The sequence below is a fragment of the Lissotriton vulgaris genome, chromosome 8 (assembly GCF_964263255.1).
Source record: "Lissotriton vulgaris chromosome 8, aLisVul1.2, whole genome shotgun sequence".
Lineage (NCBI taxonomy): Eukaryota > Metazoa > Chordata > Amphibia > Caudata > Salamandridae > Lissotriton > Lissotriton vulgaris.
Window position 1 is genome coordinate 600,212,839 of NC_141696.1, and position 26,826 is coordinate 600,239,664.

Sequence of the window (26,826 nt, forward strand, 5' to 3'; positions counted from 1 at the left end):
CCTCGTAGGGGGAATTGATAAGGGTAGTGGAGAGCAGAGGGCTATCAAGGTTCTTCCAAACTCTGGTGTTCTTGGGAACGTGGGTTTTGGGCTGAGGGGGGTTGGGATTATGAGCTGGCATGGTAAAGACAACTGCGAAGTGATCTGACCACGCTAGAGGGAGGATAGTAAGCAGCGAGATGTCCTTATTGTTGGTGAATAAGCCATCAAGAGGGTGTCCTGCTTGGTGGGTAGGGCCGGTAACTAATTGTTGAAGTCCTACTGATTGAAGATCAGTGATTAAGTGGGTAGTGTCTTTGTCATCTGAGGCTTCTAAGTGAAAATGAAAGTCTCCCAGAATCGTATAGTCAGGGGGTTCTAGAGTTAACTCTGTGAATTGGTCTAGAGAGGCAGGAAAGTGTGTGCGTGGACCAGGGGGACCATATAGCAGAATGTCTTTAAAGGCTTGGTTGTGGTTAAGGGATATGGCGTAAGCCAAAGCCTCACAGTCAGAGCGATGGACAGGTTCTATTTTAACCGAATATGTGGCCTTATAAATGATAGCTAGGCCGCCTCCTTTACCCACAGCTCTGTCAAGTCTTGCCACACCAAAACCATCAGGGGTGGCTGCGCAAAAATCTGGGCCAGAAGCCGCATCCCCCCATGATTCCGTGATGAAAAGAATGTCTAGTTCCTGGTCAGTGATGCACTCCCTAATTTCCAGATGATGTTTGGGAAGGGATCGAGCATTGATCAGTGCCATGCGGTGAGGTGGTCTGGGATTCTGGATTTTAGGCGGGGGATTAGAGACTGAGAGGGGATTGTGAAAGCACAACCTGGATAGATTTCAGGAACTGAGGTGCAAGAAGTAGGGAGTGAGAGTGTCTTACACCGTTGATTGATCTTACCGATGTTAAGATCCCTTAGATGTCTCGCAGAGTAGCGCAGAGGGGTGCCAGTGGGGTGGGCGATCATAGGACCAGGGGGTGTGGCCCTGAGCCCGGTACAGGCGCGGACGGGCGCAGACGGGCTTGCCTTAGGCGTGCCCGCTGCGTGCATCCGCTGCGCGTCCTGGGAGGCATCCGGTTTTTATGCCGGTGGTGGTGAGCAGCTAGACTGCTAACCTCGGCGCAAACTGGAAATGTAGATTACACACTTCCTGTTTAGGCGATCAATCCCTCTACACTATCTGAATGATCAGTGGTGGACCGGGGAACACGCCTGACAGAGCACAAAGTAAGTTCTTCAATCAAAAAAAAATTGTGACATTTAGGCAAGAATATAAGTGACTTTCAATTTTAAAAACCGCTAGGGCGCTTGTAAATCCGTTTCTGTCGGCGATTTAAAAAACAGGTTAAAACACGAGTGAGGAGTGCTTGTAGGTAGCGCTTGTTAGCTGGGCATTGGTAATCAATGCTCCGTTCAGCGTGGAGGTGTCCCAGAAATAATCCACGACCTGAATGATTCAGTGGTTTTTATGCCGGTGGTGGTGAGCAGCTAGACTGCTAACCTCGGCGCAAACCGGAAATGTAGATTACACACTTCCTGTTTAGGCAATCAATCCCTCCACACTATCTGAATGATCAGTGGTGGACCGGGGAACACGCCTGACAGAGCACAAAGTAAGTTCTTCAATCAAAATACATCTGTGACATTTAGGCAAGAATATAAGTGACTTTCAATTTTAAAAACCGCTAGGGCGCTTGTAAATCCGTTTCTGTTGGCAATTTAAAAAACAGGTTAAAACACAAGTGAGGAGTGCTTGTAGGTAGCGCTTGTTAGCTGGGCATTGGTAATCAATGCTCCGTTCAGCGTGGAGGTGTCCCAGAAATAATCCACGACCTGAATGATTCAGTGGTTTTTATGCCGGTGGTGGTGAGCAGCTAGACTGCTAACCTCGGCGCAAACCGGAAATGTAGATTACACACTTCCTGTTTAGGCGATCAATCCCTCCACACTATCTGAATGATCAGTGGTGGACCGGGGAACACGCCTGACAGAGCACAAAGTAAGTTCTTCAATCAAAATACATTTGTGACATTTAGGCAAGAATATAAGTGACTTTCAATTTTAAAAAACGCTAGGGCGCTTGTAAATGCGTTTCCGTCGGCGATTTAAAAAACAGGGTAAAACACGAGTGAGGAGTGCTTGTAGGTAGCGCTTGTTAGCTGGGCATTGGTAATCAATGCTCCGTTCAGCGTGGAGGTGTCCCAGAAATAATCCACGACCTGAATGATTCAGTGGTTTTTATGCCGGTGGTGGTGAGCAGCTAGACTGCTAACCTCGGCGCAAACCGGAAATGTAGATTACACACTTCCTGTTTAGGTGATCAATCCCTCCACACTATCTGAATGATCAGTGGTGGACCGGGGAACATGCCTGACAGAGCACAAAGTAAGTTCTTCAATCAAAATACATTTGTGACATTTAGGCAAGAATATAAGTGACTTTCAATTTTAAAAACCGCTAGGGCGCTTGTAAATGCGTTTCCGTCGGCGATTTAAAAAACAGGTTAAAACACGAGTGAGGAGTGCTTGTAGGTAGCGCTTGTTAGCTGGGCATTGGTAATCAATGCTCCGTTCAGCGTGGAGGTGTCCCAGAAATAATCCACGACCTAAATGTTTCAGTGGTTTTTATGCCGGTGGTGGTGAGCAGCTAGACTGCTAACCTTGGCGCAAACCGGAAATGTAGATTACACACTTCCTGTTTAGGCGATCAATCCGTCCACACTATCTGAATGATCAGTGGTGGACCGGGGAACACGCCTGACAGAGCACAAAGTAAGTTCTTCAATCAAAATACATTTGTGACATTTAAGCAAGAATATAAGTGACTTTCAATTTTAAAAACCGCTAGGGCGCTTGTAAATGCGTTTCCGTCGGCAATTTAAAAAACAGGTTAAAACACGAGTGAGGAGTGCTTGTAGGTAGCGCTTGTTAGCTGGGCATTGGTAATCAATGCTCCGTTCAAATTAGAATTTTCGCTATGCTGTTGCAAAATGTACCAGATCCATGCATCTCCTTCTACTGTGTTCAAAACCACTCACTTCTTATTACCCAGCACATCACCTATCAAGTCCCCAAAAATTTTAGTTCTTTTGTTTCTCAGGGCACTGCTCACCTACGTCTGTTTCTTTCCCTGTTGATTCCAAATTATCCTTCAATCTCTTTTCAATATACTTTCCTAATTATGTATTTTAAGTGGTGTCCCTCTCTTAAATTCAAAATGCTCCTACACCATGCACACCATACTATGTACAAAGACCGTGCCCCCCCCTTCCCCCCAGTTTATCCCTCCCCTGGAGAACCCTCGCTTTACTCTTAGGCAGGCCTATCCTGCCTATTCGAGAACCCTACCCCATGGGGAGATTTTTTACAGTCTGGCTTTTCACACCTTAATCGTATCTATCAGCGCTTCTACCTCTTGTGGTTCTTTCAGGTTATACATATGATTATCCCACATGATCCTCAGCATTGCAGTAAATTTCATTTGCACATTTGCACCCAGGGATTAAAGCTCCTGAATGTATTGACCTAACTGCCACTGGCGATCTTGTGTCGTCTTAGAAATATCAGATCTTATTCTAAACGACCACTCAACCTTTTTGTAAGATCCCCCACTTATCGCCTCTTTTAGAATTCTTTATTTTAATGCATAGGTTTTAAAGTTTACAAGGATCTTCCTGAGATTTGTCCTGCTTTTATTTTTTGCAAAATGATCTCTGTGGACCATCGGAGAGCTCCTCAGTTTTAATCCAGGGGAAAAACTCTTTTAGAAGATTTATCACAAAGATCTTTATGTCACCTGTCTCTTTGCCCTCTGGGATGTACAGGAACTTCGAGTTGTTACGTCGAGCCTGATTTTCTAGTTACTCGATTTTGCTTCGTAGTTCTTTTTCACTAGCCTGCAGGCCCCCTGTAGTTTTTTCATTACGGGTGAGCCTTCTATCTAGCTCTTCCATGTTGGTTTCCAAGGCAGTGACTCTTTCTATCACAGAGTTCATCTTGGTCTCTAGTGTTTCGCATACCCCCTGAATTCGGAGTTGATTTTTTTCTAATATCTTAAAGCTCGATCTTATCTCCGTGATCAAGATTTCCATTAATTGATCCGCAGTTTTAACCCCTTCTTTTTTATCCTTTACGGCTGGGGGCTGTATATTTTCCTCACTCGCCCCTTCCTTATTTTGTTCTGACTTGGGATGCCTGTGGTTAGATTTTTCGCAGCCATTATGAGTTGTGGTGAGTTCCTTTCTGAGTGAATGGTCGCACTCTCCTTCTCTGGGCTTTGATCTTTTGGATCTTTAGGAAGAGTATGTTTTACCTTAAAATAGGTACGGCGAGAAGGGTAATTTTAACCTTTTGTGTTACAACTTTAGACTGTATTGGGACTATTTTTGACTCCAGGATTTGTGGTGGAGACACTGCCTTGGTTTTTCTTTGATTTTCTCCCTTTTCTCCCTTTCCTTTTGAAGTGCTTCAGTATTTAATGCACCCCCTGAGAAGTTCCTGCTTCTTAGACAATATATTTTTCCTCTCTTAGGCAAATTGTCTATAAGGTCAGTTACACAGCCAGTAGCTAAGTTATCAGTAACAATAACAGTGCTTTTACCCCCCTCCACACCCTCCTTCACAGCCAATTCCTCTTTTTTTACTGTAGCGCTTCCCAAATGTATATCAGATTTTTCACTTACTTGGGTAACCATAGCACCCCTCTTATTTTCCAGGTCTAGTTCCAGTCCCTTTTTAACGGGGTTGAGGGATTAGCTGCCCTGCTGCCCTTTAGCTGTTCTCCTCTGCCTGCCAGTTCTTCCCCCTATGTTTTCTCCCTTTCAACGGCTCCCTTGCTGCTGGGGCTGGCTGTTACCTTTGGCCGAAAGGAAACTCTTGCAGCAGCCTTCCTGCTCTGCCTGAGCACTGCCCCTGCCTTACTCCACGGTGTGTCCCATGGTTTTCCAGCCTCCCCGGGGGTTACTGCAGGGACCTGGCCCGAAACTCAGAGTCGGCCCCACTCCGACGCCGCAGAAAAAATGTCCACAGTCCCGGGAGATACCAAGGAGTCCCCCCGCATTCCGTGTCAAAATGCCGACCACAGCTGACACCAGGAAGTAGCCGCGAGCACAGACGCCGCGCAGAACACACTGCGAGGCAGACCGCTGTATTATAGCTATATTAGCCCGGACACTCATTTCTGCCGCCGATCTACTGCCGTTCTGCCAATGCAAGTGGGGAGCTCCCGTCCGGCGTCTCTATCCGGCCGCCATGTTCTCCGCTCAGTCGTGTTGATTCTACACCACCCGAAAAAATTGTGTCCGAATCACGCAAGGTAAGAGGAAAAGTACCCTTACCACCTTAAATCATGGGAATTAAAATTCTCTCATGGAATGTGAATGACTGAGAGTTACAACAAGAAGGCAAAGGATCTCAGAGTCCCTCAAAAATAAAGATTGGGACATAATTATCCTTCAAGAAACTAATCTTTTGTTATCCGAATGGGAGGGAATAATGAAAGCCTAACGCTGGGTAGATTTTTATAATTGTACGAAACAAACATGCTGTGTTAAAGGTGTAATCATTATTTTTTTAAATCAGCGAAAGCAACTATGGATGCTTACAAAACTGATGTAAAAGGGAGATGGGCTGTTGGAAATATAGGTAAAGATGGTAGAATACTAGTGATTGGAGGGTACTACGGGCCTAATATCGACGATCCATTAGCTTAGCAGGAGCTTTATGCACATCTGTTGGATGCACCAGGTCCTATCATCCTCGGTGGCGATTTTAACATTTTGTGAGACGCGGTATTAGATAGGAGTCCTCCAAAAATAGATGTATGGAGAGATAAGGGAGAAAAAACAAACCATTTTTTACATTCAAAAATAAAAAATTGGGACATTCTTCTAGAATTGATTATTTCTTAATTGATAAATCATTACTGGGGAAGTCAAAAAGGTCAGGCACTTACCCGAACACCTGTCAGATCATTCCGCTGTAATAATGGAGATTGAGTTTGATAAACTTTGGACTCAGCCAAGGTGGACTCTAGATAAAATAATACTTTTAGAGGACAAAATAATCGAGGTTCTCGGGGATGAAACTCTATCATATTTTCAACTAAATCAGAACCAGACCTCGAGCCAGATTAGATGTGAGGCCTATAAGGCAGTGCTTAGAGGTAAAATGATCAGCCTAACGGCCTACAGAAATAAAGTAAAGAAGAAGGAAATAGAGAGTTTAGAGGGTGAAATACACAGGAGGGAAAAAATATTAATGAGGAAACATCAGCTGAAATAATTGAAACATCTAGGAGGGAACTAATCAAGGCAAAAAATAGCCTAGTAAACAGATTAGATTCTAGAATTAAGAAGAGGTGGGAAGCAAGTAAGTTAGCTCATTATCAATACGGGGAGCGGTGTGGCAAGTTCTTAGCTTGGAAAACAAAGACCGATCTAACTAAAAACAAAATCTCAAGCATTCAAGAGGCAAAAAGTATTAGACCACTGGTTGAAGAAGCAGATATTAAAAACGCTTTCTTTGAATTTTTCTCAGAACTATATAAGGACGATACAAAAAATAGCGAGGCCTTAACTCAAGAATATCTTAGGCTATGGGTTAAACAAAGTTTGTCAGAAGATCAAAAAGAGAAACTAAATGCAGAATTTTCGGAATCTGAAGTGGACGAGGTGATTAAAGGTCTGAAAAGCTCTAAGGCGGCTGGGCCTGATGCCTTGCCTAATGAATTTTATAGAGTATTGCGAGGGGTGTTGGTTCCAGAACTTACCACACTGTTAAATGACATTTTTATAAGAGGACAAATACCTCGTAAATCATGGAGCGAAGCTACTATTTGTATAATATTGAAACCAGGAGAAGATCCTACAGGCCGATTTCTATGTTGAACCGCGATTACAAGATCTTTACGCAGCTGTTAGCAAAGAGATTAGGAACATGAGCAGGACATTTAATTTATACAGATCAGAAAGAGTTCATAAGGGGTAGACAGATTCAGAAACTCACACATGAGTTGATAGGAGCCAAAGATCTAGCAAATTAAGAAAATCACCCCCTATCGGTCGTTACCTTTGATGCCGCTAAGGCTTTTGATAGGGTTAAGTGGAGTTTTTTACATGACACATTGGAAGCCTATAATTTAGGCAATAACTTTTCAAGAGCGGTTAGAGCTATATATATTTCTCCAAATTCATGTGTGTTGGTTAACGGGTCCCTGATGGAGAGAATACATATAGAAAGAGGTACTAGGCAGGGGTGCCCGTTAGCTCCTATATTGTTCAATCGCTACATTGAGCCCCTTGCCTGTGCCTTAAGATCCAACCTACACATATTCCCTTTTAGCTGCAGGAAATGGGAGAAAAAAGTAAGCGCTTTGCGCGGACTACCTAATGATATACACAAACAACTTGAGAAGCTCACTTCCCGAAATAATAGGTAACTACAGCAGTTTGGAAGCCTATCAGGCTACCAAATTAATCAACAAAAGACTGAGATAATGTGTTGGAACACTTAGGTTAACTATCCTTTGGAAAAATTGCAAATCAAATACTTAGGGATCTTAATTGTGTAGGAGATTAAGAAGATTGCTCAGATAAACTTTAATAAGGTTCAATCTGAGGTCAAAAAACCATTTAATGCTAGGAGTTATCTTCCTTTGTCATTCATAGGACGCTCTAATCTGGTCAAGATGATGATTTTACCCAAATTCATATACCTCTTCAACTCTATACCTTTAGAGTTTCAAAAAGATTTGATAGTCAAAGTGCAGGGTGAAATCAATAGCTTTATTTGGGCCTCCAAGGGAGTCAGAATTTCCTGGAAGAAGCTGAGAAGGAAACAGAAACATGGAGGGATAGCCAGCCCAGACCTATTTCAATACTATAGGGCATTCCATTTTAAGAATATTAGAGTTCTGTTTAAAAAAACTCAAATGTTTTCCAGATTATATGCAAGCAATGACAAGGCCAAGAAGGGGACCATTTTTTGTACAAATTCGGCCACACAAAATGTTTTAAGAAGATTAAATTAAAAATCTTGGTAGCTGTCTTTAGATTGTGGGTTGAAATGAGACACTTATGGAAGATTCCCTATCATAGTCACTAGGCCCCCATCTGGGATTCACAGGGTACGCCTGTATGCTTAAAGGATGTGCTATTAGTTCCACTGAAAGAAAACAGAATAGTGGAATGGGGACAAATATTAACTGGATCTAACATTATTGACTGGGAAAATCTCGTTGATTTAACAAACGGAAGTCTGGCAAAATTTAAGTACTATCAGTTAGTAAGTTGGGCTAAAACCCTAGGAAAAGATGGGCCAGGAAACTTAGAACTAGAGGCGAAAATCCAACAAACATTTGAAAAGAAAGAAGTAGCCTACTGGTACTGGGCGCTTATCAATGAAGGACGAGAGGAATTCACCTTACCTAACGAGATATGGGGGAAGGCGCTGCCGTCGCAGGATGTATCAGCACTATGGCAAGTATCTGTGGCTGCATGTGGGGATGTGATTAAATCTGCACCCTTGAAAAAGAACTTCTTGTTTTCTCTGCATAGAGCATATTGAACACCCAAGAGGTTATCGAAAATGAACAAAGGGAGAATAAGGAGTTGCCCTAAGTGCAGCGAAGAAAGAGTGGACGACATCCGTATGTTTTGGCAGTGCCCGCACCTCCGGTCTTATTGGGACAATGTAGGTAAGATCCTCTCGGAGGTCCTCGAACAAGAAATAAAGGTAAGCGCCCATTTGATACTATTTGGGGTGATACTGGGGGATCTAGCCTTAATAAAAGGTTCAGGAATTTGTTATTTATGTCAAGGTTCTGATGCTCCTCAGGAACAGGAAGGTGTTATAAGGGTTCCACTTCCAGATCATTCTGAACTCAGAATGAACAACACTGAGTTCAAGTCAGATCAGGCAGGGGAAAAAGGACGGAGAGGGACTGCAAGGACAAAGGATCTGTAAAACAAAAGCAGACACCATGAACAAACCATAGACAAGAACACAAGTCTACTCTCATCAATTCTCGCTAACCCTGGTTACCTTAAATGCAGACCCAATCATACTTTGAAACTATAACTTCTCGCCATCCAGCGGTAATTGGAGCAACTTCCAATATCAAGATGCCAAAATCAATAGTCATACATATAACAATAAGACCAGGCGAGAGTGTAAATAATATAGAATGAAGTAGTCAGGAAGTCACGTAGTTACACCACTACAGGTGAATTCCAGAACTTCTCTAGTCTAAGAAATCAGAACAGGACTGGCTTCCACGGTGTCTAATAAACCGCCGCCCTTGTATACTTTGTCTCGCTCAGTGCTCCTCCTCACTGGGGATCAACATGCTGTCCACTCAATTATAAGTTCCCAAACAAATCAAAGAACTCTCTGAACAATTATGACTTACCTCTCTCCATAGTGGAGCCATTGTGAGGAACCGTTAGCATCACGGTAATCCCCCGAAGAGCTCCTAGAAATGTTTCCCTTTGAAATTAATAGTCATGAGAGATAGAGCGGAGCCCCGACTCTTCTCTCCCTACCGGCACTGCAGCAGTAGTCTGGAATGTGAAAATGCTTCGCTTCGGGTGTAGTCCACTCGAACGAAGGAAACGGCCACTCGTCCGTATTCACCGTCTTTTACAGCCTCGTCTGTGTTCCGCAGGAAATCCCGGAAGAAACTAAGAATTACGCACGCGCGGAAGTGCACGTCTGTTCTTTTTAACTGCGCCTCCCACTGCTGAGCCTTCTGGGACTTGTGGTCCTGAAGCTTCGGCAGGCGCCTTCATCAGATCCTGACAATTTATGATGGTTTTAGTAGCCAGACGTGAGATCTGTATAAAGTGGGTTAACCCCCTTCCTCCCACAGTAGAAGAATGGTCGAATTCAGTTATTAGAATAAATAAATTGGATAAAGCGGGCCATATAGTAAAAGACTGGAGTTTTGGAATAACTGGGAACATTACTGGGCGGAGAGAGTGTAAGAAACCATGATTCGGCAAACCTTGAGGTCCAATATTTAAGCGCATCAATAGTTGTGAGTATCGGGTATAGAATATAGCCTGTGAAAGGAGTGGGCTAGCTGCTTAAGAGATGCCTAACAAGCCGATAGGATACCCCCACGAAGGATATGGAATGATCCGAGTGCCAGGGAAGGGCCACGGAAGGTACAGATCAGCCAGAATGGTTCTTTTTAGGTGGTTACTTTGCTACAACACTCTATTATTCGAAACTTTGCGTGATGAGGACTGGAAAAAAAAAATATATATATATAAAAAAATATTTTCTTTATTACTTTTGTAGGCGGTAAATCCTATATTTTGTATAAAATTATTATAGCCCTCAAGGATTCCCACTTCTCTACTACCCATATATTGAGTCAATAGATCTACCAGTCCTTTTAAGAGCTGTTATTTTTATAGTCGAGATCAACACAATCATCTTTTTTTCATAGAGGATATTTTTGGGCCATTATACCATTCCATTCCATAACTTTATTTTGGTCTCATGGACCATATAAGTACATAGTCATAAAATTTCTCTGAAGGGAGTATACATAGGTGAACCATAAATAATACGTAACCATAGAATTAGTTCATATAAACTAGAGTATGCTAAAAAGTGTCCCAATAAATATACAGTTTGATTCATTTGTCAATAAGAAAGTACATTTTGGGATCTTCCAGGGGATAAGCCTAGGCAAATCATATCTCATTCTCAACCCTTCCAACTCAAACTACTAGGGAATCACTAGAACAGGAACATGTATAGTACAGTGCAGTCAGGGGTATAAAAACGTATTTCATCAAAGATATTATCATTAAAACTTTAAAAAAGAAGGAATAGATAGAAAAAGTATAAAAGAATACAAACAATGCAAGTTGCTAGTGCCAGAATGGCTGGTTTAAACAAATCCAACGTACACGCCACATTGAAGTTAAAAAACGAGATACAGCAAAGACAATGGGGGCATGAGTGTTGTACTTTAAGACTCTAAATGCCTCTGCACAGTGTATAAAGCCTAGATTCCTGCAGAGAAGAATAAGTAAATGCTGTCTAGGCAATTTATAGCCAGGGCAGACAAAAAGGACATGTAACTCTGTCTCTTCTTTATAATTACAGGCATGGCACCCGCCAGGTAGAGTTTTGGGCCATTTATTCAAAAAGGCATGGAGCGGTAGAGTCTCAAATCTGAACTGTACATATAATTTCCTTGCCAGACTTGGTTGGATATCATCCAGGAAAGATTCTATTATGTACTCGACTTTGATTTTTAAGAATTCGACTGTCAACCGGCTAGAGGACGAGCTTTCCTTGGATGTCGGCAAAATTGTGCCTCCTAAAAGATTTTACCAATTCTGACCGTGAAATTAAAAGGCACGATTCTTCAGGATTGCTCCATAAGTCTGCTTTCCCCAACCTGTTACAGACTTCCATTATGTATACAAACCAAGGTATTTTACTAATACCCGGGAAACTCAATAGCTCTTTGAGCTCAGACCGATAGGCGGCCAGTTCCTGGGGTCACCCACAATCTACGCTAGAAATGTATGGGTCTAAGGCAAAACTCTTCCCCAATGGGCCTAATGCCCAGGTCAAGTCGTAGGAGGGTGAGGGGATGCTGGTGGGGGCTAACAATTGCCTCATAAAATTGTTCTCTACCATGTTCAGGCGCCTAGCTGTGCAGTGCCCCCATAATTCTGCCCCATATAATGTTGCAGCCCTTGCTTGTACTTTGTAAATCTCAGCTATGGGTCCGGCTGGTTTGTGGATGGAAGTTCTGTACATTTTTGCAATTCCTTCTATGGTCTGAGCAAGCTTAAGGCTTGCTTTAGCCATTTGCGGCCCCCACTCCAGGTTTTCTGTCAAGGTGACACCAAAGTAGTCAAAGACCGAAACTCTTTCAAGCATAGTGCCATTCAAACAGGGTTTGAAGCGAGACCTGTTGGCAGGATTGAAGACCATGAATGTGGTCTTCTGTGTATTAATCTCCAGCCCCCTGGTATTACAAAAGGCAACAAAGCTATCAAGGATTTTCTGGATTCCCAGAGGCGACTTTGAAAGTAAAAGAGTGTCATCAGTAAACATCGTTGCTGGAACCTTACTACACGCTAACTTGGGGGCATTATTGCCCTTAAGCCTCCTGAGTTGGTCAACCAGTGCATTAATGAATAAACAAAATAAAGTAGGTGTGAGCACCCACCCCTGCTGTAACCCTTTGTTAACCGGGAAGCGGGGGTTAATTCACCACTTTTTCCATACCTCACTTGAGCAAAATTACCTTCATGCAGTCTCATCAGGATGCTAAGGAGGTAAGGGGGATCCTCAGATCTCTAAATATACCCCATAATTTGCCCCTGGGCACGAGATCAAAAGCCGACTCCAGATCCACAAATATTAGGTAGAGGCTGCCATCCTCTACTGTCACCGTTTTCCAGAAAAGAATTCGAAGTCTGAATATCTGGTCGACGGTAGAGGTGTTTTTTCTGAATCCAGATTGAGAAGGGCTCAAGATCTCTTGTTCATCCATCGACCCCTGAAAGTGGTCAAGGAGTATTCGTGCAAACAATTTCTGGGTAACAGCAATCAGACTGATCGGCCTGTAGTTAGTGGGTAGAAGGAATGAACCCTTTTTAAGGACTGGGACAATTTTTGCCCCAAGCCAGGTATCAGGGAGCTCCATGCCATTTATAATAACATTAAATAGGACCCATAGATAAGGTGCCCATATTTTTGGTACCCCCCGAAACAGGTCCCCCGGTAGTTTATCCAGACCCGGCGCTTTATAGAAGGGAAGCTTGCTAATTGCATTTAGCACTTTCGACATGTCAATCCCTGAGGCCGCATCCTGGGTAAACCCAGTAAGAATTATGGAGGCTTCATCAGTTTGGCCTGCAGCTTCCTTGATGGTGTATAGAGCCTCAAAATGAGTCTCCCATACTTCAGATGCTATATTCGGCTCATTGGCTGTCTTCCCTTCGTTATCACCTACACTAACTATGGTCCAAAAAGCCTTAATGTCTTTGTTAAGTAAGGCAGATTTAAGGGCCTCTCATCTGTCTAATTCCCAGTTCTTTTTTGCTTGCTGGATGCTATCTTTATACAGCGCCAGATTCAGTTTAGTTCGGTGCTTGCCCTTTGCTTTAATGGCTTCTAGCAGAGCCAGTTTGGCTTTTCGGCATTTTGTATTAAACCAAGATTGTTTAGGCCATCTTTTTGCCCTATGAGGTACCACTGGATAGAATACATCTACCAATTTGGATATTAATTCTGCATGCAGTTTTGCAACTCTCTCAATAGCTAGTGGAATATCCTCTGAAATTGTGGCCTCTAACATTTCTATTAAATTCTGGATTACTGGCTGATATACTGTGGCCATCTTGTTAAGTGACTGTTGAATTAAACCCCACCTTATTTTCCTCCTGTTATTTGGAAGTATTAACCCACGGGCTTGGGGAGTACAGGTGGCCTTGGAAATAGAATGACCCAGATTCGGCATCTCCAATTCCATGGTAAAAGTGCTGTGGTCGCTGTCCTGCTGCATCAAGACAGCAAAATCACGATCCCTTTGCCATAACCACTAAAATGTAATCCAACAGGGACGATTGACCTACTCTGTTGAACGTTAACTGCCCCAGGATATCCGATTTTGTATGCCTGTTGCTCGCTCTTAGAAAGTGAGTTAATGTAATTGAATTAATCTGGAGTGCCAATGAGGACCAAGCTTTGATAGGCGGAATTTGTGGATCGGGGATTAGCCATTGCAGATCCTCCATGCTGGGGGTGGTGTTACTTGGTTCAGAGAGGGGTTCAAATTGGCAGTTAAAATCACCTCCTACAATCAACCATATGGTTGGGTCAACAGTGGGAATGAAGAGGCTCAGGTGGTTTAATTTTGCAGATTCCTGGCTAAGGCTAACAAGCCAGGAGTAAACATTGATAAAGGCGATTTTTATCTTTGAGGAAAAGGTAAGTATTACACACTGGTTGTCATTTGATGTGGTAGTCAACTGTTCGGCTCTGCAGCCCAGATGCAAGCCGACCCACATGGTTATGCCCCCCAAAGGTCTGCCCCTCACCACAGAGATAGCAGGAACATTGAATAATAATAATAATAATAATAATACCGATATTTATATAGCGCGAACAGCTACCTCGCAAGGAGGTGTCCCGGCGCTGAGTGATCATTTTTCCAGGCAGAATGGGCGGAAAAAAGGGAGGGAGTGCTTAGTTATTCTGGGAAAAGAGCCAAGTCTTTAGCTGCCTCTTAAAGCTGGCTTCCGTTGGAGCCAATTGGATGTTGGCCGGTAAGGCGTTCCAGAGTGTCGCCGTGCAGGCAGAGAAGGACCTGCCTCCAAGTCTGGCTCTCCTGGCGCGGGGGATAGAAATCAGGTGTCGTGAATTAGAGCGCAAGCATCTCTCCTGATAGTATCTGGGGAGTCTGAGCTTTAAATAGTAGGGACAGGTCCCCTTTTGAGCTCTAAACGCCAGAGTTAGAGCTTTAAACTTGATTCTGCAGGCTACAGGGAGCCAATGCAGATCGCGCAGGTGCGGAGAGACATGCTGTTTAAAAGGGATGTTTTTTAGCAGTCTCGCAGCCGCATTCTGCACGATCTGCAATCGTTGCACCAGATATTTGGGTAGGCCAAGGTAGAGGCCGTTTGCGTAATCCAGTCTGGAAGTGACTGTAGCATGGACCACCGTCTTGCGACAGTCTTCAGGCAGAAGGGACAGAAATTTGCGTAGGTTTCTTAGTTTATGGAGACAGCACGCAGAGACCTGCTGTATATGTGAAGAGAAGGAAAGACTCTCATCCCACCTTACTCCCAGATTTTTCGCATTGGTGCTGGGTAGAGGAGGGGAACCCATTTCGGAGGGCCACCACAGGCTTGGGGGGGGCCGAGTATGTTTGCCAAAGAAGACGACCTCCGTCTTACTCGCATTCAGTTTGAGTTTGTTTGCATTCATCCAATTGGCAACATCTCGCAAGCATCCCTTCATATTGCTGAAGGCTGCCTCTGAAACATCCGAGAAGGGAAAAATTAGTTGCGTGTCATCGGCGTATGAAATCGCCTTGACGCCCCATTTAGCAATAAGAGAAAAGAGTGGGGCCAGATAAATATTAAAAAGTAATGGACTGAGGGCCGAGCCCTGAGGGACACCACACCAGAGGGGTTTGGGTTTTGAGGAAAGGGGGCCCAAGGCTACTTTCTGGGTACGATCAGTGAGATAAGACTGTAGCCAGCCCAAAGCCTTATCTTCCAGGCCTGTGTTTTTTAGCCTTAACAGTAGCCTCCCATGATCCACAGTATCGAAAGCGGCAGATAGATCCAGGAGCACCAACATAGCCGATGCTCCTGAATCTAAGGACCACCTGATCGACTCAGCCACTTCTATCAGAGCGGTCTCGGTGCTAAAGCCCGCCCTGAAACCTGACTGGGTTTCATGCAGTATGTCTCTTTCTTCTATGAACCTGTTTAGTTGGCGTTGTATCAGTTTTTCGAGCATTTTGCCGGGGGCTGCCAACAGGGAGATTGGGCGGAGATTGCTAAGATCATCCGGGGCACCGTTTGGTTTCTTTTTTAAAGGCAGGAGTGTGGCATGTTTCCAACATTCGGGGAATAGACCTGTTGCAATGGATGTGTTCCAGATATGTAACAGTGAGGTGGTAATTGAGTCCGACATCATTTTCCAGAGCTTGGGCGGGCATGGGTCGTCAGGAGCCCCTGATTTACATTTTTGTAGTTCCCTTTTGGCCTCGGCGAGGGAAATAAGATGGAATTGAGCTAAGACGGGGAGGGGTGCCACATTATCATTTGTGTCGGACATGATAGTGGGCTCGGGACTGGTGAAGGTGTCGTAGACTTTCTCGATCTTTTTATCAAAAAAGACCGAGATGTCCTCGCAGAGTTTCTCCGACGGAGTCACTTCAGTTTGAATGAAGCAAAGCCCACCCTCTGAGGGTCTTCCTGAGCCCAGGTTTCCTGGAACATGCATACATCGTATTTGACCACAAAGAGCCCCCAATCTGGGCAGGACAGTTTGGTTTTGAGTCCAGCAACATTCCAGGATAAGACCCGGATTGTGTTACTTTTCACGCTCTTCCTAAAGATACACTCAAATGTATTGGCGTTTTATAGTTTGAGTGTCCCTCTTTTGGGCAGTCACCTAGTTATCTACTGGCACCGTGGACAAGCATTGCCTCGTGTTTTTACTCAGGGGAACAGGTAGTGGGGCTAGAAATGTTCCTGGAAGTTGTACCCCAGCTTCTTCTGGGCCAGCGGTCTGGGATGTTTTTAATCGGTGGTCCTTGCCTGTTTCCCCTAGCCCAGGGTATATTCTCTGGGTTGGATAATCCCCACCATGATCTTCCAATTCTGTTTCCGACCACTAAGAGACAGATCTCTGGTCTGAAGTCAGAGTCACTAGTTGTCAATCTACCTCCTCCAGAACCCCAAATCTATTGTTTACTAGTATGTTAAATAGTAAAGGTATGGGTGGGGCATCCCAGCTACCCACAGTTAGAATGTTGGAATGCTTGGTTCCCTTCTGCATGCTTCTGGAGTAATGTGGACCCTAGGTGACATTTGATAATGAGTGTAAAAATAGTCCAGTGGAAAGGGCCTAATCCATGGGAGTGGCGGCTCCTGGTGGCATGTCTTCTGGTTGAGTGGGCTACCCACGATTTGGGGATTTTTAAAGTTTATGACTACACAGTCCCCTTGCATTGTTTTGTGTTGGTTTCCCACCCAGCAACTCTACGGACCAATAAAATTTCCCCTACCCTGTCGTAGCCAAGCTGCCTGTGCCTCGCTAACCAGAAGAGGCATTTGTTCCTAAGATCAAGTTGTGTTTCCCTCTGGCCATTTTTTATTGGGGAACTCCCGCCAATATAACTACATACAGAGAAGAGGAAGGGTGTACATTTATGGTTGGTAAGTTCACTACTTCTGGCCAACCAGTAATGCATTCGTCCCTCACTAACCCACTATCAGTCTCCATGGGGCCATATAGAGGGGGGCTTTTTTATCCATGACCTTCTTGGGGGTGGGTGGGGGGGGGGGTAACTATAGTTTTGTTCCAGGTCTCATGGTTGGAACTGACTGCCTGGTGATTATTGACATTTGGGTACCCTTTCTCTTGGGTTGTGGTGGGGTCTAAGTTGCTTCGCACACCCAACCCGTCCAGAGATATCAGTGTCCAGCTGGCAGCCAAAATTGTTTCCCCTTGCTGCTACAAGAGTACTGGTTATGCTGGAGTTTACTTGCCAGCTAACCCCCATTGTTACCACTTTATCTATACGATTGAGTAGGGGTGGGTGAGTTTGTCCCTTACAATGGCTCTAAGTTGGTACTGTAAGTCAGTCAACAGATTCAATGCCCAGGTAGGGTAATCAATGTCTAGTCTAGTAGGCAGGGGGCCACTTGCATTTGAGTGAGGTTTCTCGCAATCCTCTGCACTAGATGATGGCTCCTCACTTATTTTCTTTCTTTTAGTTCCCACCGCAAGTGCTTGTTTACGCTTCCCGTTCTTTGGAATACTGGTGGTATTTCTCCCCTTATGTGATACTGTTTTAGGTGCAACTTCTGGGTGTAGGGGTGAGAGTGATTCAGCTAAAGGGACTGGGGTGGCAGTTTGCGGAGTATATAAATCAGACAGTGGAATGCATAAATCAGGGGTTAATGACAAGCACCTCTCAGTGAGCTCTATTTCTGTATTGAACACCCCTATTGCCCTCTGTAACACCCTGTCAATGGAAGTTGGTGGCAATAAAGATAAGGGGGTAGCTTTGGGCGGAGGTAGTTGCTTCGGAGGGCAGGTACGTTTCCCCATTATTCAGCCTAAACCATCCTATGCCACAGGCACCCCGATGAAGTCAGCATAGAGCTGTCCCAAGTTAGAGTATAATCTGAGCAATCAAAGTGAAAAAGTATTTAAAAATGGCCCAGATGGTGGGTGGAAAAAGGGGGGGGGGTTAATGGCCAACAGTCGCTTGGCTACACTCGCTGCCCTGCTCAGGCTTACATAATAATTCTAATGTAGGTAGGCAGTATAACAGCTAGATCTTCAGTGTTCGAGTAAAGAAAAATATCACAGATAAACCCTAAACCCCCTGCAGTATAAGATGAAAAGTCACAAAAGAACAGGAAAGGACTAGTGATCCCACAAGGAGTGTTCCCTTTTTTGTCCCAGTGAAATCAGGAACAGTTATTGTCGGATAACTACAATGAGTTTTTCAGAGTACTTTAATAGATGCCGCCTCCAGGGAAAGGAAGGAGATAAATGTCATTAAAAGGTATTTGGGGAGGCAGAGCTACGTGGCTACCGAAGATGGCCGCATAGGCCAGTGGCTCCCAGTGCCCCGTACCTCACCCACGTATCTCCTGCATACATCCTGACCTGCCCTGGGTGGGCATACCTGGCGGAGAGGTAGCGGTCCTATGCGGTGCTGCTCCGAGACCGGGACGAGGCTCTGGGCCGCAGCGGCGAGCCATTGAAGATGGGGCCTCTACTTTCGCTGACGTCGGGGACCCAAGTGCTGTGGACTGCCGGCGCAGAGTGTGTCATTATCTGCGTTGCCGGTCCGTAAGTCACTGGCGGCGCCGGACGGACATCGCACCGGCGCCTGGAGAAGTTTTGCCTGAGTGCCCCGAGGAGCCTGGGAGTGAGATCGGATCCCCGTGTGGAACCAGCAGGAGACTGGCGTTGGGCCAAGGTGGGGCCCGAGTGATCGTTAGATAGGCGCGGTGGAGTTAGGAGGGGGGCCTGAGGAGTGGGGCCCGTCAGGATCTGGCTCCCTTTTTGTGCGCGGATGGATCCTTGATCCCCGGGGCTCGCTGTGCCCCTTCTGCCTGCCTCAGGATTGGTCCCCCGGGGTGACCCGCTGTCGGCTGTTCGTGGCCTCGCCCCCGCTGAGGATTAAGAGAAGGGGCCACTGGAGCCGGACCCCCTTGGTGCAATGGCTGAAAGGGGCGAATACAAGAAACGCTGCACAAGTGATCTGTCCGCTGTGTGCGTCGCCGGCGAAGACCCTACGGTGCCGCCGCAGCTGTGGGCGGATTGAGAGTGTCCCGCAATATTGCCTCGTCTTAAGCGGAAGGAGGCCGGCCCCATTGGTGAGTGCAGCCCGGTGGCCCATAAAGATGGGGGTGTGACTGGGGCTGGAGTGCTACTCCGAGGTGCCCGGCGGTGCTGGATTGACGGCTGGCGGCTGACTCTGGCGGGGGGTGCCTTCTGGCCTGCTGGCTGCATGCATGGAATGTTCCATGAGATACGCGTAAGACTCCCTATCTGTGAATGGTGGTGGGCCGCCTGGTGACTCACAGTGCGCCCCGTTGGGGGGAGCCGCCATATTGATGGGACATTAGTTTGCGGTGTAGCTATTGACACACCCGTTGGAGTGCCGGGGCCTTGGAGGGGGTGACTGCGGTGGAGTTCTTCCTGGACGGCTTGTCGCTGTTGTTGCTCAGGCCATAGACTGGAGTTGCTCTGCGTGCAGCCTCGAGATGGCGGCTCGACTGGAGGGTGACAAATCGCTGCCCAAGTCCACAAGGGGATCTAGATCCGTTCAGTCTAATAAACTAGACCGTGATACTCAGCCTAGGAGTTCGCCTTCTGGCTCGGGCATGTGCTGCGAGGAAACAAGGATGCCGCCGATTCTGCTTCGGAGCCCAGTTTACAGGATTTTATGGCTGCCATAGAGGGGGTCAGGGCCTCCTTGGGGCAACAGATGTCATCATTAGATAATAAGCTGGATATGGTGTCCATTGAGGTGAATCTAATTCGTGCAGACCTCACCAAAACCAGTGAGAAGGTCAAGACGCTTGACCTCAAAACTACGAGCCTGATTGACGACGTGTCAGAGTTGCAACAGGAGGTTTGTGCGCTCAAGGCTGCTAATGAATCGGCCAGCCGTAAGCTGGACGATTACGAAGGGTGGATTCGGAGGAACAATGTACGTATAATTGGCGTTCCGGAGAAAGCTGAAGGCCAGGCCCCCGATCTCTTTATTGAGGACTTGTTGTTAATCACCTGAAGCCGAAGGGACTGAGCAACCTCTTTACTATAGAACGTGCCCACAGGATACCGGGGGGCGACCTAGACCGGGGGCCCCACCACATCCGATGATATTAGGGTGCTCAATTTTAGAGACAGGGACGCTATCCTGCAGGCATCTAGATCCGAGGGCCCCCTGAGCTGGAGTCAAGAAGCGACTCAGAGACATGGGTCTGATGTATGCTATGTTGTACCCTGCCAAGTTGAGGGTTGAGGTGGCTGGGAAGGTTTGGTTTTTTGATAACCCTGAGATTGCCTCGGATTTGTTGGAGAGTCTTCCCCCCCAGAGAGATTTCCGGGGAGAGGGCAGCGGAGGAGATAATGGCGCGCAGGAGCAGGAGTAATAAGTAGGGCTGTACTTGCAGAATGTAGGTTGTTGAGAGCGGTGCCGTTAGCGGCTTACTCATGTGTAACGGTTTTCTTTGCCTGGGTGTCACTTCGGGAGCAGGACATGATTCCTATGGGTGGGGCGGGGCCGCGGGGAGCTGGCGTTTCCCTCTGATCTACATTTAGGTAGTTGATTAGTTTGATGATGGAGCGACAGGCACACTGCGAGTTGGGGGTTGGCGAATGCCGCGAGTAGGGGTGCAGGGTGGGGGGTGGTGGGATGGGAATGTTTTTGTGTGTATTAATGTGGGTATTCTTAGTGTTTGTTCATCAAGGTAACGAGTGGAAATGTAGCATTTGTGATTTGCAACAGACATGGGATTTTTGGGTTTTTTTAATGTCAGGAATTTTTGCTCAGGTGAGGTGAGGGCTCTTCAATGTTCTTCATATGGGTTAAATGGCACAACATAGTTATGGATCGGGGATGAAAGTGCTGAGTTGGAATGTGAATGGTTTGGGTGATAAAATTAAGAGAGGAATGGTTAGTCAGCTCATTAGGAGACACTACCCAGACGTTGTATTGCTTCAGGAAACCCACCTCGTGGGAAATAGATGCATGGCCCTCCATAGGGGGGGGGTATAAATTGGTGGCGCATGCGGGATTCACCACTGGATCTAGAGGGGTGGGGATCCTGGTTAAGAATTCTTTCCCCATGTCAGTGCAGGCCACTTGGATTGACCAGAGGGGTAGATATGCTGGGGTGTCGGGACAACTGGGGGGTAAGATGGTCACCTTTCTATCAATATATGTGCAGCCAGGTCTCCAGTCTGATACTTTTCGGGATTTGGGCTCCGTCTTCCTTACGCTGCCTCTTGGTGGTCTTGTCCTGGGGGGCGATTTTAATGCCGTGCTGGATGGTGAGGTTGACCGTTGCCCACCACGAGTGCTTCGACAGTCGCAGAAGTGGCTTCCGGACTTTCTGGAGATGTTGGGATTGGTTGATAGCTGGCAGGTCCGTAATCCAACACAGACGCATTTCACTCACATTTCAGCAGCACACAATAGTTTGTTAAGACTTGATTACATATTGCTGCCGGCTGCGATGGCCAACACGATTCAGGAGGTACGGTACCAGGGCAGAGGTATCTCTGATCACTCTCCATTGTGGTTGCAGCTTACCCTCGAACGACAGACAGCTGGTAGAGTAGCTCCCATTAGTGCTTGGCAGTTGAAGGATCCGGCCATTAGGAAAGAGGTGCTCCAAATGTAAAAAAAAAAAATAAAAAAAGATATTTGGATCAGGAAGTCTTACCCGCAAGCCAGCAAAGAGAGTTGAAGCCAAGGGGGGTGGCCCTGCCCAGCCTCTTCCTGTCGCTGATGGGCACAGACGGGCCCGCCTTCTTTGGCCCGGGCTTTCCCCTGGCACGGCCCAGGCACGTACGCGCGCCTCCCACGCTGTGGAAGCCGGTGAAGGTACTTTAAGCACCTCTGGGCATGGGAAAGATGGCGTCTGCGCCTCCTGGTGCTTGTAGTTGTGGGCTTGGAGCCCCCCCCCTGGCGCAAGTGGCGGTTGTTTTGCTGGCGGCTCCCGCCCTGAGGGAGCCGCGAAGTAGCTTTAAGTGCCTCCGGGCACTGGAAAGACGGCTTCGGAACCTCCTGGGGCTTGTAGTTGTGGGGCTTGGAATCCCCCCTGGCACAAGTGACATCTGCTGTGCTGGCAGCTCCCGCGCTGCGGGAGCTGCAAAGTGGCTTTAAGAGCCTCCAGACATGGGAATGACAGCATCGGCGCCTCCTGATGCTTGTAGTTGTGGGGCTTGGAGTACCCCCTGTGCAATTGGCGTCTGCTTTACTGGCAGCTTCCGCGCTGCGGGAGCTGTGAAGTGGCTTTACGCACCTCCGGGCTCGAGAAAGAAAGCGTCAGCGCCTCTTGGCGCTTGTAGTTGTGGGGCTTGAAGTCCTCCCTGGTGCAAGTGACCTCTGTTTTGCTGGTGACTCCCACACTGCAGGAGCCGCAAAGTGGCTTTAAGTGCCTCCAGGCACGGGAAAGAGGGCGTTGGTGCCTCCTGGCGCTTGTAGTGTGGGGCTTGGAGTCCCCACCTGGCACAAGTGGCATCCATTTTGCTGGCGACTCCCATGCTGCGGGAGCTTCGAAGTGGCTTTAAGCACCTCTGTGCGCGGTAAGGACTGCATCAGCACCTCCTGGAGCTTGTAGTTGTGGGGCTTGGAGTCCCCCCTGGCACAATTGGCATCTGTTTTGCTGGCGGCTCCTGTGCTATGGGAGCTGCAAAGTGGCTTTAAGCGCCTCTGTGCGAGGTAAAGACGGCGTTGGCGCCTCCTGGCGCTAGTAGTTGGGGAGCTTGGAGTCCCCCTGGCGCAAGTGGCGTCTGTTTTGCTAGCGGCTCCCGCGCGGCGGAGGCCACAAAGTGGCTTTAAGAGCCTCCAGGCACGAAAAAGACATACTCGACGCCTCCTGGCGCTTGTAGTTGGGGGGCTTGGAGTCCTCCCTGGCACAAGTGGCGTCTGTTTTGCTGGCGGCTCCCGCGCTGCAGGAGCCGCAAAGTGGCTTTAAGCACCTCAGGCCGCAGGAAAGATGGCGTTGGCGCCTCCTGGGGCTTGTAGGTGTGGGGCTTGCAGTCCCCCCTTGCGCAAGTGGAATCTGTTTGCGGGAGCTACAAAGGGGTTTTAAGTGCATCCAGGCACAGGAAAGACGGCGTTGGCGCCTCCTGGCGCTTGTAGTTGTGGGGCTTGGAGTCCCCTCTGGTGCAAGTGGTATCTATTTTGCTGGTGGCCCCCTCATACCATTTTTCTCTTAATCCTGAAATGTTGTTCAATGTGATCAATATTGGTATATGGTTATTCGCAGCTCGACCTCAAACTTTCAACTTTATGGTGGGTTATGGGAGATGCGGTTCCATCCCCTGATGAAGTTCCACTCAAGAGTTCTTCAAGAGGGTTTTGCGAATGCTCTCAGCTGGATTTAAGCACCCGCTTGGTCCTAATTATTGTCTCCACCTCCTGGCGGTATCGTGGGTTATGGGCGATGGGGTTCCAGCCCTTGATGATGCTCCACACAAGAGTGCCTCAAGAGCATGTACTTCTATACAGTGGCAGCTCCTCTGCTAAGGTGGAGGAGCATCGCCCCACTGCTCATGGAGCAGTGTAAACAAAAAAATAAAATGATAGTAACTGAAGATATTATCATTTTATTTTTCGTATTGTCAGGCTAGGGCAGGGAGGGCCGGGCTTGGACACCCTGACGTCCGGAAAGAGGATGGTTGTTGTGCACTCTGTAAAGTGCACATAACAGTTTGACCAGCCCTCTCGGACCGGTCAATCAGTCATGCACACTTCGCATGTTCTCCATGCAGGCTGCATTACAGCCTGCATGGAGAACATACCCAGGTCCCCATTCCCTGGCTGAGGGCCAAACCACGGCACTCAGACCAATCACAATGCTGCATTGCAGCGTTGTGATTGGTAAACAGCCAGGCTCTCTGGAGCCAATCACAACACCGCATTGCAGCATTGTGATTGGCTGTGGGGAACCTGGGTGCTTCCAGGAAGAAACTCATTCGACATAGGAGAGACACAGCAAGATCAGGTAAGTGATTTTGGTTTTCAATTCAAACCCATCCCCGTCCCCCGTACAGCCACTCCTGTACCTTACTGACCGCCACTGCTTCTATAAAGCTATATTTAGATATATACAAAAACATATACAGTCAGATTTACATATATTTTAAGAAAACAATATTGCTTTACAATTAAAGGTGTTTGGAAAAATTAATATGTGTTGCCAAATGCAGTGGCTGTTTGTTTTTTCCTGTGTGACCTCCTAGTACATTCAACAGCTCTGGTGATGAAGTACAAGGGGGAGATGTAGTGGGTGGGATACACAGACCTGTAGCAAGGAGCCTCGTCTAAAGACACCACTGGTAATTATCAGGGCCAGACTGGCGGGTTTTGTTACAAGGGGACGATTTTGCAGGCACTGCTGCAAAACCGGCCCCCAGCAACAAAAACTGCCACCATCGGTACAAAACCAGCCCCCACCCTTACAGCCCACCGGGGAAAATGCCCGGCGCCCGCAACGGCCAGTCCGGCCCTGGTGATTATATGCAAAGTTCCTCAAATGTTCTTACCTGGATTTCTTCTTGGAGTGTGAAATTGACCACGCATTTGCATTCTATGCCGTAATTGGATGAGTTTTCCCGTAACTTTGAACAGTGTGAGCAGACATCCGAATAGTTAATCTGAAAATAAAATAAAAAACAGAAAACAGCCATTCAGCTATGGTAATGAACATAAGTGTCAGCACCTCGAAGGTGATGTGTCATTAGAATTACTTAGTGTCTGGGGCTTCGATTGGTGCTAAATCATCACCTGAAATACTGCATCACGGTCAGTGACAGAAAAGTAATACTGCAGGGTTTTAGTGTGCTTTCATCTTCCCACCACTGCAATCACTAGTAACAAGAACAAGCAAAGATGTTTGGTAGCGTTTCTAATAATAAGATCTGTGATATTAATGCAAAATTTCGCACAACACAATAATGACTACCTCTATATGTATACAGTCTTGTGATTTCATTGTTCAATTTTCAAATTTTAAACTGTCTTTGATATCACATCTCAGTTAATTTGTCCTTATCAAAGTCCTTACAATTTGAGTTTGCTTCTACACAAGAGACAGACAGATTTTAGCTTTAAATAAACTTGCAGACATAGGGTCTAAATCAATCAATCAATCAGACTACTTGTAAAGCGCGCTACTTACCCGTGAGGGTCTCAAGACGCTGAGGGAAGGGAGGGGTGCTGCTACTATTCGAAGAGCCAGTCTTGAGAAGTCTTCTGAAGGCAAGTAGATCTTGGGTCTGCCGTATGTGGGTAGGGAGGATGTTCCAGGTCTTGGCGGCGAGGTAGGAGAAGGATCTGCCGCCGGAGGTCGCACGTTGGATGCCGGGGACAGCGGCGAGGGCGAGGCTGGCAGAGCGGAGCTGGCGGGTGGAGGTGTGGAAGTTGAGTCTGCTGTTCAAGTAGGCTGATCCCGCGTTGTGGAGTGCTTTGTGTGCATGGGTGAGGAGCTTGAAAGTGATCCTCTTGTCGACGGGGAGCCAGTGTAGGCTTCTCAGGTGGGTGGTGATGTGGTTGCGGCGGTGGACGTTGACGATCAGTCTGGCGGAGGCGTTTTGGATGCGTTGTAGTCGTCGTAGGTGTTTGGCTGGGATTCCTGTGTAGAGTGCGTTGCCGTAGTCTAGTCTGCTGCTGACGAGGGCATGTGTCACCGTTCTTCTTGTTTCAGTCAGGATCCACTTGTAGATCCTGCGGAGCATGCAAAGGGTGTTGTAGCAGGAGGAGGAGATGGCGTTGACCTGTTTGGACATGGAGACGGAGGAGTCGAGGATGAATCCTAGGTTGCGTGCATGGTCGGTGGGTGTTGGTGCTGTTCCCATAGTGGTCGGCCACCAGGAGTCGTCCCAGGCTGAGGGGGTGGGTCCGAGGATGAGGACCTCCGTCTTGTCCGAGTTCAGCTTTAGACTGCTGCTCCTCATCCAGTCGGCGACGGCCTTCATTCCCTCGTGGAGGTTGGTTTTGGCGGTGTGTGGGTCCTTGGTGAGGGAGAGGATGAGCTGTGTGTCATTGGCGTAGGAGATGATGTTGAGGTCGTGATGTATAGGCATTTATATAGCGCACTACTTACCCGTAGGGTCCCAAGGCGCTTCGACCGCTGCGAAACCCTTCCTGGCTTCCCTGAGAGATGGTCCCTTATTGGGTATCTCCAGGGTGAGACCAGGCATCCCCGGCGGTCTGGTGGGGCCGTTAGTGAAGATGAGGCAAGCTAATGCCCAGAGTTGCCGAGTGTGATCGCTGATCAGAGTGGGCACCGAGGCGAGAGAATTATCGAGTCCGCTGACCCTGGTCCAGAAACCTGCCGTGCCGGGAATCGAACCCTGGTCCCGGGCCGTCCTCTGCTCTCGGGTCTGCCGCCTCTAACCAGTGAGCCACACTACTTCACTGATGGAGGGCCACTTGTGCGAGGGGGGTCATGTAGACGTTGAACGGCGTCAGGCTGAGGGATGAGCCCTGGGGGACGCCGCAGATGATGTCGGTGGCTTTGGATTGGAAGGGTGGGAGGAGGACGCTCTGTGTTCTGTCAGAGAGGAAGGACGTGGTCCAGTCAAGGGCCTTCTCTTGGATTCTGGCTTCTAGGAGGCGTGTCTTTAGAGTGAAATGGCAGACCGTGCCGAAGGCGGCTGACAGGTCCAGGAGGATGAGGGCTGATGTTTCGCCGTTGTCTAGTTGGTGCCTGATGTCATCTGTGGCGGCGATGAGGGCTGTCTCGGTGCTGTGGTTTCGTCTGAATCCGGACTGGGAAGGGTCCAGGATGTTGTTGTCTTCGAGGTGGCGGGTCAGTTGCATGTTGACGATTTTCTTGATGACCTTTGCCGGAAACGG

General features: G+C 47.3%; 1 protein-coding gene across 1 annotated transcript in view; it reads right to left on the reverse strand.

The window, feature by feature from the left end:
• LOC147697778 (cell cycle control protein 50C-like) overlaps positions 1-26,826 on the reverse strand; it is a 399,761-nt gene that overhangs the window by 302,639 nt on the left and 70,296 nt on the right. Inside the window, exon 2 of the mRNA XM_086934448.1 lies at positions 24,513-24,623. Coding sequence (XP_086790574.1) covers positions 24,513-24,623 — 111 coding nt within the window. The remainder of the gene's footprint in view (positions 1-24,512; positions 24,624-26,826) is intronic.